This window comes from Seriola lalandi, unplaced genomic scaffold (assembly GCF_002814215.2).
Source record: "Seriola lalandi dorsalis isolate HSWRI2012SDOR001 ecotype SW California unplaced genomic scaffold, Sedor1 jcf7180002054380, whole genome shotgun sequence".
NCBI lineage: Eukaryota > Metazoa > Chordata > Actinopteri > Carangiformes > Carangidae > Seriola > Seriola lalandi.
In genome coordinates, this window is record NW_019524933.1 from 72657 (window position 1) to 88565 (window position 15909).

The 15909-nt window shown below is 39.3% G+C and overlaps 1 protein-coding gene across 1 annotated transcript; it reads right to left on the reverse strand.

The window, feature by feature from the left end:
• Positions 1–4896: 4896 nt before the first annotated feature.
• On the reverse strand, positions 4897–15580 carry LOC111657059 (E3 ubiquitin-protein ligase RNF31). Its single transcript, XM_023409033.2, has 17 exons — positions 15521–15580; positions 12994–13160; positions 11735–11880; positions 11536–11633; positions 11308–11445; positions 10908–11107; positions 10642–10824; positions 10201–10383; positions 9971–10069; positions 9658–9747; positions 9462–9567; positions 8929–9047; positions 6950–7063; positions 6798–6864; positions 6330–6423; positions 6074–6242; positions 4897–5552 (listed from the first exon to the last, which is right to left on the reverse strand). The coding sequence occupies exons 2-17, from the start codon at positions 13069–13071 to the stop codon at positions 5424–5426; spliced, it is 2013 nt and encodes a 670-aa protein (XP_023264801.1). The 5' UTR covers positions 13072–13160; positions 15521–15580; the 3' UTR covers positions 4897–5423.
• Between the last annotated feature and the right edge of the window lie 329 nt (positions 15581–15909).

Here is a 15909-nt window from a genome sequence, read left to right on the forward strand (position 1 = left end):
TGACTTTTTTATGACTTTTTATCTCTTACTATACTATAACTTTTTTATGACTTTTAATGCCTCACTATACTATGACGTTTTTTTGCCCAATTATACTATGACATTTTTATGATTTTTGATGCATTACTATAGTATAACTTTTTTATGACTTTTTATGCCTTACCATACTATGACTTTTAATGCCTCACTATACTATGACGTTTTTTTGCCCAATTATACTATGACATTTTTATGATTTTTGATGCATTACTATAGTATAACTTTTTTATGACTTTTTATGCCTTACCATACTATGACTTTTAATGCCTCACTATACTATGACGTTTTTTTGCCCAATTATACTATGACATTTTTATGATTTTTGATGCATTACTATAGTATAACTTTTTTATGACTTTTTATGCCTTACTATACTATGACGTTTTTTTGCCTTACTATACTATGACTTTTTTATGACTTTTCATGCCTTGCTATACATTTACGTTTTTTGCCTTACTATACTACGACGTTTTTTTGCATTACTATACTATGACGTTTTTTTGCCTTACTATACTATGACTTTTTTATGACTTTTTATGCCTTACTATACTAAGACTTTTTTTGACCTTTTATGGCTTACTATACTATGAGTTTTTTATGACTTTTTATGCCTTGCTATACAATGAAGTTTTTATGCTCTACTATACTATGACTTTTTTATGACTTTTTATGGGTTATTATACTATGACTTTTTTATGACTTTTTATGCCTTGCTATACAATGACGTTTTTTTGCCTTACTATACTATGACTTTTTTTGCCTTACTATACTATGACGTTTTTTTGCCTTTTTATCTCTTACTATACTATAACTTTTTTATGACTTTTAATGCCTTACTATACTATGACGTTTTTTTGTCCAATAATACTATGACATTTTTATGATTTTTGTTGCCTTACTATAGTATAACTTTTTTATGACTTTTTATGCCTTACCATACTACGACGTTTTTTTGCCTTACTATACTTTGACTTTTTCACGACTTTTTATGCCTTACTATACTATGACGTTTTTTTTGCCTTACTATACTATGACTTTTTTGACCTTTTATGGCTTACTATACATTGACATTTTTTTTGCCCTACTATACTATGACTTTCTTATGACTTTTTATGGCTTTTTATGCCTAACTATACTATGACATTTTTATGACTTTTTATGGCTTAGTATACTATGACATTTTTTGACTTTTTATGCCTAACTATACTATGACATTTTTTGCCTTATTATAATATGACTTTTTTATGACTTTTTATGCCTTACTATACTATAACTTTTTTTGCTCTACTATACTATGACATTTTTGTGACTTTTTATGCCTTACTATACCATGACATTTTTTGCCTTACTACACTATGACTTTTTTATGAATTTTTATGGCTTTTTATGCCTTACTATACTATAACTTTTTAACGACTTTTTATGCCCTACTATACTATGACGTTTTGTTGCCTTACTATACTATGACGTTTTTATGACTTTTGATGCCTTATTATGCAATGACATTTTTTTGCCTTACTATACTATGACGTTTTTTGTATTACTATACTATGACTTTTTTATGACTTTTTATGGCTTACTATACCATGACATTCTTTGCCTCATTATACTATGACTTTTTTATGAACTTTTATGGCTTTTTATGCCTAACTATACTATGACATTTTTGTGACTTTTGATGCCTTACTATACTATAACTTTTTCACGACTTTTTATGCCCTACTATACCATGTCGTTTTTTTTGCCTTACTATACTATGATGTTTTCATGACTTTTGATGCCTTATTATGCAATGACATTTTTTTGCCTTACTATACTATGACTTTTTTTTTGCATTACTATACTATGACTTTTTTATGACTTTTTATATCTTACTATACTATGACGTTATTGTGACTTTTTATGTCTTAGTATACTATGACATTTTTTGACTTTTTATGCCTTGCTATACAATGATATTTTTTTGCCTTACTATACCATTACTTTCTAATGACTTTTTATGGCTTACTATACTATGAGTTTTTTTATGACTTTTTATGCCTTGCTATATAATGATGTTTTTATGCCTTACTATACTATGACGTTTTTGTGACTTTTTATGCCTTACTATACTATGACATTTTTTGCCTTACTATACTATGACTTTTTTATGACTTTTTATGGCTTACTATACTATGACTTTTTATGCCTTATTATACTATGACTTTTTAAGCCTTACTATAATATGACTTTTTATACCTTACTATACTATGACATTTTATGTCTTACTATACTATGACTTTTTATGCATGACTATACTATGACTTTTTATGTCTTACTATACTATGACTTTTTATGCCTTACTATACTATGAAGTTCTATGGCGTTTTTTCTTTCCTTAGTGTAATATTGCTTTTTATACCTTACTATACTATGAAGTTTTATACTTAACTATACTATGATGTTTTGTGCCTTATTATAATATTTCATTGTTATGATGTTTTATGCCTTAGTATACTACCACTTTTCTATGACTTTTTATACCTCACTATATTATGAATTTTTTATGACTTTTTATGCTTTACTGAAAAGATGATTTCCTCTGAGATGAAAAACTGAAAGAATGAACACTATCAGACCGACAACTTAACATTTCAATGCTGCTGGTTTTATTCATGCATGAAGGACAGATCTGGTACAAGGCACACCAAGTCCTCTCTCTGAGTAACAAAAGCTTGACTCCTTGTTTGGCCGTTTGCTCTCCTGTGTGTGTGACAAGGTGATGTTGGAGATCTGGATATCTGGACATATTCAGGTCTGCAGGGCTTCTTAGATGTTACTCCTTCTTTGTCAGGGCTCCTGAGATCATTCTCCATCCTTGGGACTCTAAATATATGTAATCACACATCACTTATTTTATAAAGTCAAAATTACATGCATGCAATGACTTTTATGCATTACTATAGTATGACTTTATATGCCTCAGTATACTACTGTATGATATTTTTAGGACTTTTTATGCCTTACCATACTTCATTGTTTTTATAACTTTCATGCCTTACTATATTAGTTCGTTCTTATGACTTTCTATGCCTTAATATACTATTTTTTTAATAACTTTTTATGCCTTATTATACTATGACTTTTTTTACTTTTAATACTTTATTATACTATGACTTTTAATGTCTTACTGTACTATGGAATTGTATGCCTTTTATGCCTTAGTATACTATGACCTTTTTACACCTTATTATACTATGACTTTATATGCCTTACTGTAATATGACGTCTTATGCCTTACTATACTATGTCGTTTTTATGACTTTATATGCCTTATTATACTATGACTTTTTTATGACTTGTAATGCCTCACGATACTATGTCGTTTTATAACTTTCATGTCTTAAAATATTATTTTGTTTCAGTGACTTTTTATGCCTTAGTATACAATGTTTTTTACAAATTTTTATGCTTTACTATACTATGGCATTTTTATTACTTTTTATGTTATACTATACTGTTTTTTTGTGACTATTTATGCCTTACCATACTGTGTCATTTTTATGCCTTATTATTGTATGACTTTTTTATGGCTTACTTTACTATGTCGTTTTCATGATTTATTATGCCTAACTATACTATGTCCGTTTTATGCCTTGCTATAACCATTCTTTTTCATGACTTTTTATGCCTTACTATACGACATTTTTGTTGTTTTTATGCCTAACTATACTATGATGTCTTTTTGACTTTTTCTATAATTTCATTTACATGATTTCTTATGCGTTACTGTACTTTGTCAGTTTTATGCCTAGCTATACTATGACTTTTACATGACTTTTTATGCTTTACTATACAATGATGGTTTTATGACTTTTTGTACAATTTCATTTTCATGACTTTTCATGACTTAAAATACTATGACTTTTTTGGCTGTTTATGCCTAAGTATACTATGACGAATTTATGTATTTTCATACCTTACTATATTATGTCATTTCTATGCCTTCCTATACTATGATTTTTTTATGATTTACTATACTATGTTGTTCTCATGACTTTTTATGTCTCATTATACTATATTGTATTCATGACTTATTATGCCATATTATGTACTGACATTTTTATGACTTTTTTATACCCTTACTATACTGTCGTTTTTATTAGTTTTATGCCTGACTTTACTATGACGTTTGTATGACTTACATGAACTAAAATACCATCACGTTTGACTTTCCATACCTTACTAAATTGTCATTTTTGTAACTTTTCATGACTTAGTATACATAATGTTTTTATGACATTTCTTGATGTAACATAGTATGACATTTGTATGACTTTTTATTCGTTACTATGCTGTCATTTTTGACTCTTCATACCTTACTATACGTTGTCAGTTTTATGTCTAGCTATACTATGAATTTTACATGACTTTTTATGCTTTTATCTATACAATGATGGTTTTATGATTTTTTGTACAGTTTAATTTCCATGACTTACTATACCATGTTTTTATGACTTTTCATGTCTTACTATAACATGTAAATCTTATTACTTTCAATAGTTTCATTGACGTGACTTTTTTATGACTTTCTATACTATGACGGTTTTATGACTTTTATACAATTTCATTTTAACGACTTACTATACTTTCAAGCTTTTATGAATTTTCATGCCTTACTATACAATTTTTATGCCTCATTATACAATCATGTGTTTACATCTCACTATACCGTGGCCTACTATACTATGTCTTAACCCTAACCCCAATATTCACATAAAAGCAGTTGATGGACATTCTAACCCGACTATAAACTTCTACCTATCACAAATTTTGTTTATTTTGGTCGTCTTGGAAACAGAAGAAAGGAGGCTGAAATTTTAAGTTAGAACTTAAGACAATATTCATTTATTATATTTATTCAAACAGTTAAAGTGCAGGAAGAACTAAAACACAGGGTTAAGGGCTCAATGGCCATCACAGTCAAGACTGATATCCTAATCTAAATTAACACACGCTAACTTAACACAAGTGCTAACTGGTGCCAACTGGTGCCCAAGCTGACTGAAATAAACGTGGATCCTAGAATATAGAGAAGAGTCTCGTTAGCATTGTTAGCTCATAAGAACAGTGTCTAAAAATACTTGTTAACACTCAGGTCGTTAAAGTGAACAACAGTTTCTTTAGTCCCTTTTATTTGGTTTCCTTGGAAACCACTGAGCCAGTCTGAAGCCAGCAGCTGAAGCAGACAGGTAGATTTTTAGACACTCCTTTCAGTGACGTGAAGGGGGCATGGTCAGATGTAAACTTGGTCTCCTAATGTCTCTGTTTAAATAAAAATCAGTGGTTACTGTGATGACAGAGCACTGCCATCTGATTGGCTGCTGTATCTGGGGTGGGCAGAGTCAGTCTGTCAGCAGCAGGTGAGGGGGCGGAGCTCCAGCAGCCATAGCAGGGGTCAGAGGACAGAGATCGTTGTTGAGTTTGAGTGGAGAGCGTCGCTGCTTCCTGAGAGGAACTCTATTGGTAAGAGTCTGAAGAAACACAGACAGAATTCTGCGCTGTGATTGGCTGAAAGGAGGCAGTGTTTTATTACCTGATAACAGCTCGTCATCAATAAACATGTATACTGTTTGTAGATCCATTATCTGCAGTTAAAAAGATCATTAAGGGCTGAAGAAAATGTATTAAAATGCCTTAATATATAATATATTAAATTAGTTTATACATTGATTAACTCAATATTTGACACATTTGTATTTGCACATTGAATGAAAATGTGTCATCATTCACATTCATCTAGAAATTAACAGGAGACTCATGAAGCCCTTTACATCTACGTCATTAAGGCCTTTTCAAATTAAGGGCTTTTTAAAGGCTTTAGATTTTCAAACTAAAAGAAGGATCTCTGTCTGATTCAGATCTCTGTGTGTTTTCATGGGCATTAAGGGTTAATTAAGGAGATGTTCAGGGATTGTTGTTAAACAGATAAACTGTATTTACAATGACAATAATGATGATGATGACAACGATGATGATGATGATGACGACTGACCAGGCGGAGTCGTTGGGCGTACAGCGGCTCTGGTTCGTCTGGTTTCCTGGTTGGCATGGCGACATGCCAACGCTGAAGTTCTGCCATTATCTCCGTCAGACTGAAAAGGACTGCCGGGTCAGCACGGCAACGATTGATCAGCTCCACCAAGCGCTCCTTATAGTGCAACCTGTCGTGACAGACAAGTGAGACAAACACACCATATATTCTGACTGGGATCAGACTGGGAGGCTGTTACTGGGAGAACTGGTCTTACTGGCAGTATCCTCTGTATTCAGGTAGTGCAGGTTGACCACAGGGCTCCTCCCGTCTGCTGCCATCATCTCTCAGCTCCAAAACCAAACATACTCCTGAAAATGAACAGTCGAGTCAGTCATTGTCTAAAGGTTCTCCTGAGAACCTGAGACATCCTTAAGGACAGGTTGGAGGACCTTGAACAGACATGGACACGAATGATGATGATCACGGCACAGCACAGATAGACTTTATTACCTGTCGATAACGCAGCTTTGTGATTTGGAGGGGGGGGGGGGGTTCTACCTGTTTTTGTGTTTCTATATTTGTGGTTGTTTGTCTTTGCCGTTGATGTTTATTATTTGTTTTATAGTTGAACTGAAGCAAAATGTCCGTTCGACGACCTCTTGTACAAAGTGTGTTTATGCTTCCCAGTAGAAATATTTGAAATGAGTCAAACTGGGAGATAGGAGTCCACCTGAGACCTCACCTGTCAGACTGGTGTCAGGTAAGCTGCCATTGGCTGGTTCCAACCAGGAAGGAGACACTCTGTAATACTGATAAAGAAACACAGTTCTCATCAGCACTGTCCAGACATCACCTGTGTCCACTTGAGTTCGTCAGGCAGCAGGTGTTTGTTACCTGTAGCAGCAGGTGTAAGCGTGTCACGCTCCAGTCTCTCAGGTGATACAGGCAGTCTCTGGGGTGGTGGGCGTGAAGACCTTTGGTTCCACAGTCGGCAGAGAAACCACAGGCCTTAGGGTGTTAAAATAAAACAGCCACACACCTGAAACACCTGAGCTCGTTAAACCAGCTTTTTAAATGAGCTCATCGTTCCCTGTTTTATAGAAAAGATCAGAATGTTTCCAAACGAAGTAAAAACACAATAAATCAAACTCAATGAAATGTGACGCTGTCATCCTTCATACCTGGAGATGACAGGTAGACAGGTGTGTTAGCTACAGTTTAATAGAGTATACGACAGTAGAACCTGACAGTACATGGCAGTAGAACCAGACAGTAGAACCCTACAGTAGATGAGAGTAGAACCTGACACAGTAGAACCTGACAGTACATGACAGTAGAACCAGACAGTAGAACCCTGCAGTAGAGGACAGTAGAATCTGACAAAGTAGAACCTGACAGTAGAAGCCTACAGTACATGACAGTAGAACCTGACAGTATATGGGAGTAGAACCTGGCAGTATAACCTGACACAGTAGAACCCTACAGTAGATGACAGTAAAACCCTACAGTTGATGACAGTAGAACCAGACATTAAAACTCGACACAGTATAACCTGACATTAAAACCCTACAGTAGAGGACTGTAGAACCTGACAGTAAATAAAAGTAGAACTTGATTTAGTTGAACTTGACAGTACTTGGCAGTAGAACCTGACAGTAGAACCCTACAGTAGATGAAAGTAGAACCTGACAGTACATGGCAATAGAACCTGACAGTATATGGGAGTAGAAACTGGCAGGAGAACCTGATAGTAGAACCTGACACAGTAGAACCCTAAAGTAGATGACAGTAGAACCAGACATTAAAACTCCACACAGTAGAACCTGACATTAAAACCCTACAGTAGATGACAGTAGAACCTAACTTAGTAAAACCTGACAGTACATGGCAGTAGAACCTGACAGTAGAACCCTACAGTAGATGAAAGTAGAACCTGACAGTACATGGCAATAGAACCTGACAGTATATGGGAGTAGAAACTGGCAGTAGAACCTGATAGTAGAACCTGACACAGTAGAACCCTAAAGTAGATGACAGTAGAACCCTACAGTCGATGACAGTAGAACCAGACATTAAAACTCCACACAGTAGAACCTGACATTAAAACCCTACAGTAGATGACAGTAGAACCTAACCTAGTAGAACCTGACAGTACATGCTAGTAGAACCTGACAGTAGAACCCTACAGTAAATGAAAGTAGAACCTGACTTAGTAGAACCTGACAGTACATGGCAGTAGAACCTGACAGTAGAACCCTACAGTAGATGACAGTAGAATCTGACAGTACAAACCGATAGAACCCGACAGTAAAACTTGACACATTAGAACCTGACAGTAAAATCCCTACAGTAGTTGACAGTAGAACCTGACAGTAGAACCCTACAGTAGATGACAGTAGAACCTAACCTAGTAGAACCTGACAGTACATGGCAGTAGAACCTGACAGTAGAACCCTACAGTAAATGAAAGTAGAACCTGACTTAGTAGAACCTGACAGTAGAACCTGACAGTACATGGCAGTAGAGCCTGACAGTAGAACCCTACAGTAGATGACAGTAGAACCTGACAGTACAAACCGATAGTAGAACCCGACAGTAAAACTTGACACATTAGAACCTGACAGTAAAATCCCTACAGTAGTTGACAGTAGAACCTGACAGTAGAACCCTACAGTAGATGACAGTAGAACCTAACCTAGTAGAACCTGACAGTACATGGCAGTAGAACCTGACAGTAGAACCCTAGAGTAAATGAAAGTAGAACCTGACTTAGTAGAACCTGACAGTACATGGCAGTAGAACCTGACAGTAGATGAAAGTGGAACTTGACTTAGTAGAACCCTACAGTAGATGACAGTAGAACCTGGACTCACAGCTCCCAGGGTGAAGGTCTGGCTGCAGCCTCCACAGAACTGATGCTGACACTGACTGCAGGTGAAGTGAAGACAGCCTCCTTTGGACAGACTGAAGATGAACTGACAGTTTGGACACTCTGAGGACACACAAACACATCACAGTCAGACAATAGAACCACATTAGACCACAGTAGAGATGATTCACAGTAAACAACAGTAAAGTAAATAAAGTAAAGACAGTAGAAGCTATTTTCCATGGCAGGAACTTGAAGACCTGTGACCCAGTTCTACTCAGGACCTTCTCCTTGTGTTTCCCTGTCTTCCAAACATTTCAGATAAATGTCATTGACGAATGATCAGATAAACATTTGTTGTGCTTGTTGTGAAGTGAAATGACCTGACCCCTTCAGGTTCTTCAGGACCTTGTTCCCACAGAGAGGGAACAGTGAAAACTAAAGAACCAGGTTCAGTTTAAGGTCCTGCAGTGGAAACAGGAGTCCTGGAGGCCCCTTCAGGACCTGGTTCAGGCCCCGATGGTGCTGTGTTTGTACCGATGCTGTTGTAGCTGAGCAGGGTGGAGGTGTGGTGGTCCAGCTGGTTCTGCTGCTGCCAGACTCTGAACTGGTCACAGGACAGACCCTGATGCTGAGTTGACCACTGCAGAACAGAGAGACTCATGATACAGTCAGATCTGAGAGCAGTGACCAGCAGAACGTGTGTGTGTGTGTGTGTGTGTGTGTGTCTTACAGGTGACCTGCACTGAGAGCAGGTACTCTTCTTACAGCTGGGACAGTCCATCCTCAACCGGTCAGCCTCATGAAGCATGCCGAATGAACACTAACACACACACACACACACACACACACACACACACACACACACACACAATTAGTCTGTTAGCTGAATGTGACGTCTTCAAACAGCATCCTGTATCTGACCAAAGAGTCCAGTTCACAGCTGTAAATCCTCAAACTGGACAAACTGGGATTAGTACACCTCAGCCTGAGACCTGTATTAAAGATCCTGGTTTGTCCTGGTCCTGTCAGGGTTGGGTTCTTACATGAGCACACCAGCAGAAGTTCGGCATCTCCTGCAGAGCTCGATCCCTGAGTTTCCTTTGGAAGAGTTCATGGACCTGAGGAGGCAGGAAGTGACGGATCTGTAAACAAACAAAAAAACTAAGTTAGAGCAGCAGGATGTTCCACCTGAAGCTTCATGTTTGTGTCAAACGTTTTTATTGATCAGCAGCTTCAGTCTGTGACTCCGCAGTTCTCCAGGTGAGCCCCTCACCTGAGTGTCCAGCAGGTTGAAGTAGTCCATGGACTCCTCCATCCCCCCCTGACCTCTGACCTCAGGTCTGCCACACTGAGGACAAACCAGCTGATCGATGCTTCGCTCTTTAATGGCTGCAGAGAAAAACGTCTTAAAACACGTTTGACACAGGAAGCAGGAGCAGTGAGTCATGGTGATGATCTGCAGGAAATACAGGCAGAGAAGAAGAGATTAAAAGAAACCAGCCTCAGGTCAGGACCTCAGAAATTATGTCTATTAATCAGGATTGGACTTGATATGGACATGTTGTCCAACTGGTCTCAACAAGGTCAGTGTTTATACTGGTTCCAAAGAGCATGTGCAAACACACACACACACACACACACACACACACACACACACACACAAACAAACACAAACACACACACACACACACGGCGGCTCACTCAGGTGACTCACCTTGCTGAAGGTCACCTGGTCTTGACAGATGGGGCAGCTGTGAGTCAGAAATCTTAGGGCTGATGGGAGATCTCTGTTGAGCTGGACTGCTTCCATGACATCACTGGGGCTGAAGCTCCGCCCCTTCATCCTCATCAGAGACAGGAACATGGTCGCCTGGTCCGGAGGGAGACGGGACACCATCTGAGGGGGGCAGAGGAGAACTGAGACCACCTGGGAACATCTGAGACTAACTGAGACTGATTGAGACCGGCTGTCCTACTCACCATAATGTGGTCTGCTCCCAGGCTTTGAGTATCCAGCTCCTGACGTAGTCCAGGTGCTGGTCCAAAACCTGTTCTGTGTTTGTCACTAGCTGCTTCTGATTGGATGCTCCGTAAAGTTGAATCACCCTGCTGGCCTCTATTAGACTCTGTGTCCAGTCTCAGAGTTCCCATCATCCTGTTGAGGGGCTCTGGAGGGGGACCTGCAGGGACCAGGACCAGAGGTCTGTACTGAAGCAGGATCTGAGGTTATCGAGGTAACTTCATGTTTAACTCTGGATTTTCAGCCCTTCGACAGTGGTTCACTGGTTACCAGGGTAAATCACCATGGTAACTGATACTGACCTCCTAACCTGCTCCGGCTTATCAACACTTACTGTCATCAACACTCACTCCGTCTCACCTGAGGAGGAGGAGCGCAGGAAGGGGTTGTTGTGGTTGGAGGAGGAGGAGGGAGGAGGAGCATTGAAGTCGATTCCAAGGAGCTCCTCAGTGTAAGACCTCCTCACCCTCACCTCCCTGCTATGCTCCCATTGGTTGACTGCAACACAGGGGGAAAGGCTTCATTATGTCAAACAGGTGTGCTACCTTTAACATGCTAACAGTCATCTCAGACCAACAGGAACTTTACCTTTCTGTCCAGGCAGGTAGGAGGGACGACAGCTCTGTGGGGGGGAGGTGATAGAGAAGGAGGTGAGGGAAGAGGAGGTGATGGAGGGATGATGGAGGCTGCAGGAGGAGGAAGCAGAAATATAAAAAGGTCAGACACGATCAGTTATTCATTTTTATCAATAATCACTACTACATCGAACAACTTAGGGAGTGTTTACCTCTCTGGCCTTCCACCTGTCAATGACTGTGACACCTGAACACCAGTAGGAGGCGGGGTTTGTACAGGACACCTGGCATAAAGGGGTGTATCCACCTGGAAGGCCCGCCTCATCTCTGACACGAGCAGTGATAGGTCGGACACACCCTGACAAGAAGTGACATCATCATTACCAACACATTAACAATAACCAGTTATTTGTTTAAAAGACTTTGTTCAATAAAGATTTGAACATAAATCAAGAATTAAACCTTATTACTTCATTATCATAGATCACATATCAAATTTAATTTAATTAACCTAACCCCAATATGAAAAAACATAAACATCATATATAATAACATCATCTCTTGTCTACCGTCCTACACTCAAAGCAAACCAACATAAACCAGTTGAACTGAACCAGGTGAACTCTTCTTCTTCATTAAAAAACATTAAGTCAATTATTTCAGGTTGTTTTATCTCATTTTTATTGAACCTCATTGTCACTTTTCCATCCCAACGTTGTAAAACCTTGTCTTGTAAAGCACTTTTAACTGCGTTTTGAAAGGTGCTTTATAAATAAAGCTTATTATTATTATTATTATTGTTATTATCAATCTCCCCATGTGATTTCAAAGTGAGTTTATTTGTTCTTTTCATTGGCTGTTGTCTTTTCTTTCATTGAGTGTTTGAGTGACCATTTCTTTCATACAACTGATGAATAAACAATAATCCTCATCCCCAATATTTCTGATAACCAATATTATCTATCAATGAATCTATAATTCTACATTTAAAACAATTCCCTGATATATTTTGAGAACATTTATTAACTTGTAAAGTACTTTACTTTATATTGGATATAAGCAGCAGAGAGGCTGTGACGGTCATACACAGCTGACTGTGTAACGCATCTGGTCTCAATACTACATTTTAATCTGGTCGGTTAATGGTTGGTTGATGGTCAGTTAATGTTTGGTTAACGGTCATTTCAATGTCAATTAACAGCCATTTAATAGTTGGTTAATGGCTGGTTAATGGTTGGTTAATGGACGGTTAATGGTTGGTTAACGGTCGATTAAAGGTCAATTAACGGTCGGTTAAACAGATTCAACTGAGGGACAGGATCATGTATCTGATCAGGTCTGGGAACACTAAAGGAACCACCAGGAAGAACTGGAATCTGGACTACTTTGGTCTGCTACCTGTACAGGGATAACCAGCTAACTAACCACCCTAACTAGTCCAGTCTGACTGAACATGCTAAGTGAAACTTACATGGGTCCAGTTTTTCAATCCATCCAGACTGATGTTGCCAGAGGGGTCCACACAGGGACAGTATGGGTTTATCACCATGGAGACAGATGGACAGACATAACAGCGAGGACGGGACACGGGGTGAGTCTCATGAAGCCAGATGCATACTGGGATATTATACTCACTTCCTGTAGAGACATATACGACAGAAAACAGTCAACAAAAGCAGACCAGACTAATCCAGTGCAGACTGATCCACATAGATCAGGAAAACTAATTCACTGAGATACTACACTCATTTCTTGTATGGACATCAGGGCCCGTATTCACAAAGCATCTTAAGGCTCAAAGCTTCTCCTAACTTGCTGATTTAGGAGAAACTTCTAAAAATAATGTCCTATTTTTCACAAAGTCACTTAGCGCTAAAAGCAGCTCCTCAGTCTGAGAGAAGTGAGCAGCAGTGGAGAGGACTCCTAACTCACTAAGGCCAAATCACAAAGAATCTTAAAGAGCTGCCGTCATTCTACGTCAGTGTTCTGGAAACCTTAAATGATGATGAATCACTGGAAAGATACGACTCAATCAGAGGTAATAATGATAGTTGTGGAGTTAGTGAATGTGTAATAACATCTCCAACTGAAACAACCTGATCAGTGCAGAAATTAAGTGTTTGGCAATGCTGCGTTACTTAGCAACAGAGAAAAGCTGATATATCCACCAAACAATAAATGTGCTCTAACATCACAGGACAGTTCATACGACTTCCTTTAGATGTTCAACGACTACAGAGAAATACGGCAGCTTCATGGTCGGTCTACCTGCTGTGATCAGAGCCAGAGATGGAACACAGGTAAAAATGATTAGATTTGTAAACAGGAAACAAAGTCACAGCAGCAACACTCAGGTTGTATTGATGCTGCCTGTACAGCTGTAGACGTTGTTGTACGGTGTACAGTGGAAATCTTCTCACACCTCAACCCACAGCTGGGACCACAGCTGCATTACAACAGGTACAGCTACAACAGACTGTGGCTAATAGGCTGTTAGCTTTAGTTAGCTCATCTAGGACAGGTGAGTTTGTTTATCTTTCCATTGAGAGACTTGAATGTAAGTTTTTATAGTAAATTAAATTCTCTCAGGTCGACACAAACTTCATCATACAGATGCATTTTGGAGAATGAACTACTTTTGTTAACAGCTCCTAATCCGTTATTATTTAATTTGTATTTGTTTATTTCTCTGTGTTTCTTTTATTATTACTGTCGGATGTTAATCCTGCGTTTTCACCGGCACAGACGCTCTTTCATCAACCAATCGCTGTGGGGGAACTCGTCCATGAAAACTGATGTCAGCCATAGCAACGGAGTCGCACTCTTAGCTTTTAGCGTGACTTAGGAGAACTCTTAGTGGTAAGATAAAATGCTTTGCAAATACAGGCGCCAGAGGGTTTGAGAGAGGTTTTACAAAACCAGACCAGACTGACCCTGAATAAATCATACCCCAGACAAGGACATATAGGCCTGCTCTGACCAGATCAGACCAGAATGGAGGGGGTGATGTCTCTAACCTCATGTTACTCTTGATATCCATCCATCCACTTTCTTCCACTTATCTGGGGCCTGGTCTTGGCGGGATATGTGGTCCCTGCAATGAGTTCTGGGTCTCCTCTCAGTGGGACATTCCTGGAGAACCTCAAAAGGATGGCGCCCAGGAGGCAACACCTCAAAGCTCTACCTCTCTAAGGCCGAGCCCAGATACCCTGAGGAGGATATTCAACCACAAACTTATTCTTTCAGTCACTACCCTGAGCTGATGACCTCAGGCGGATGGAACGTAGAATGATTCATAAATCGAGATAGCTTTCCAGCTCAGCTCCCTCTTCACCACAGCTGACACCGCTTCAGGAGACCATGGGGCCCAAAAGGCTGGTGCCGAGGGAAGCATTCAGGCTGAAGTCCTTCTTCAGCCTGAATGCTTCTCTCGGCACCGGTGTCCACTAGCGCGTTCATAAGTTGCCACCTTGACAGGCACCTTATGACCCCAGCTGCTACCCACCACAACTTCAGTGGAGGTTTTGAACATGGCCCACTCCAGACTCCCTCAGAATGCAGGAGAAATTCATCCTGAGGTCGGAGTTGACCCCACAGACAGGGGCCTTGTTTGGGTTTGCCAGGTCTGTCTGGCTGCTTCCCCTGCTATCTGATCTAACTCAACACCAGGCAGGGATTAGCTCTGCCTCACTTCATCCGAGTGTCCTAGACATACGACCCAGACCTGATGAGATGACCAGGTGTTCTGGTACCAAGTTCACTTATAAACCACCTCATCCTCAAACATGGTGTTTGTTAGCAGAATAAAAAATAAATAAATGAGCTGAAATGACAATAGAATGTGTGACTGTGGTGTGTGGACTGACTCAGATGTGAGAGGTGAGAAGCTGAGAAAACCGGCTCATTCAGCTCTTCTGGACTGACCTGGACTGGTGAACAGTTATATACATATAATGAAACTCCCAGGTGTTGATGATGAGTTTGCCTGATGCTCTTACCTTCATAGTGAACAGGAACTGTTCCGGCCAGGTAAACCAACTTCTTCTTCTCTTTGCTAGGAAAACCTGTTAAAATTAACGATTGATTGTAAATCAATCAATAAGATTGGTTAACAGTGTGCAGGAATCAACATGCTTTTATTATGAAACAGACAGGAAGTGAATGAATGAGTGAAAAACATTAAAAGCATATTGATACTCACAGTAAAAATCTACATAGAGACGAAGATCAGAGAAAAGTGATCGAACCCTCTGAAGATCAGACAGAGTCTCTGCTGGATAACTGTATTGACACTGGGGATGGGGGAGTGGAGAGAAAAGACAGGAGCAGGCGATGGATGGGGTGGGGGAGGGAGAGAGGCGGAGAGGAGAAAACAGGTGGGGGGGGG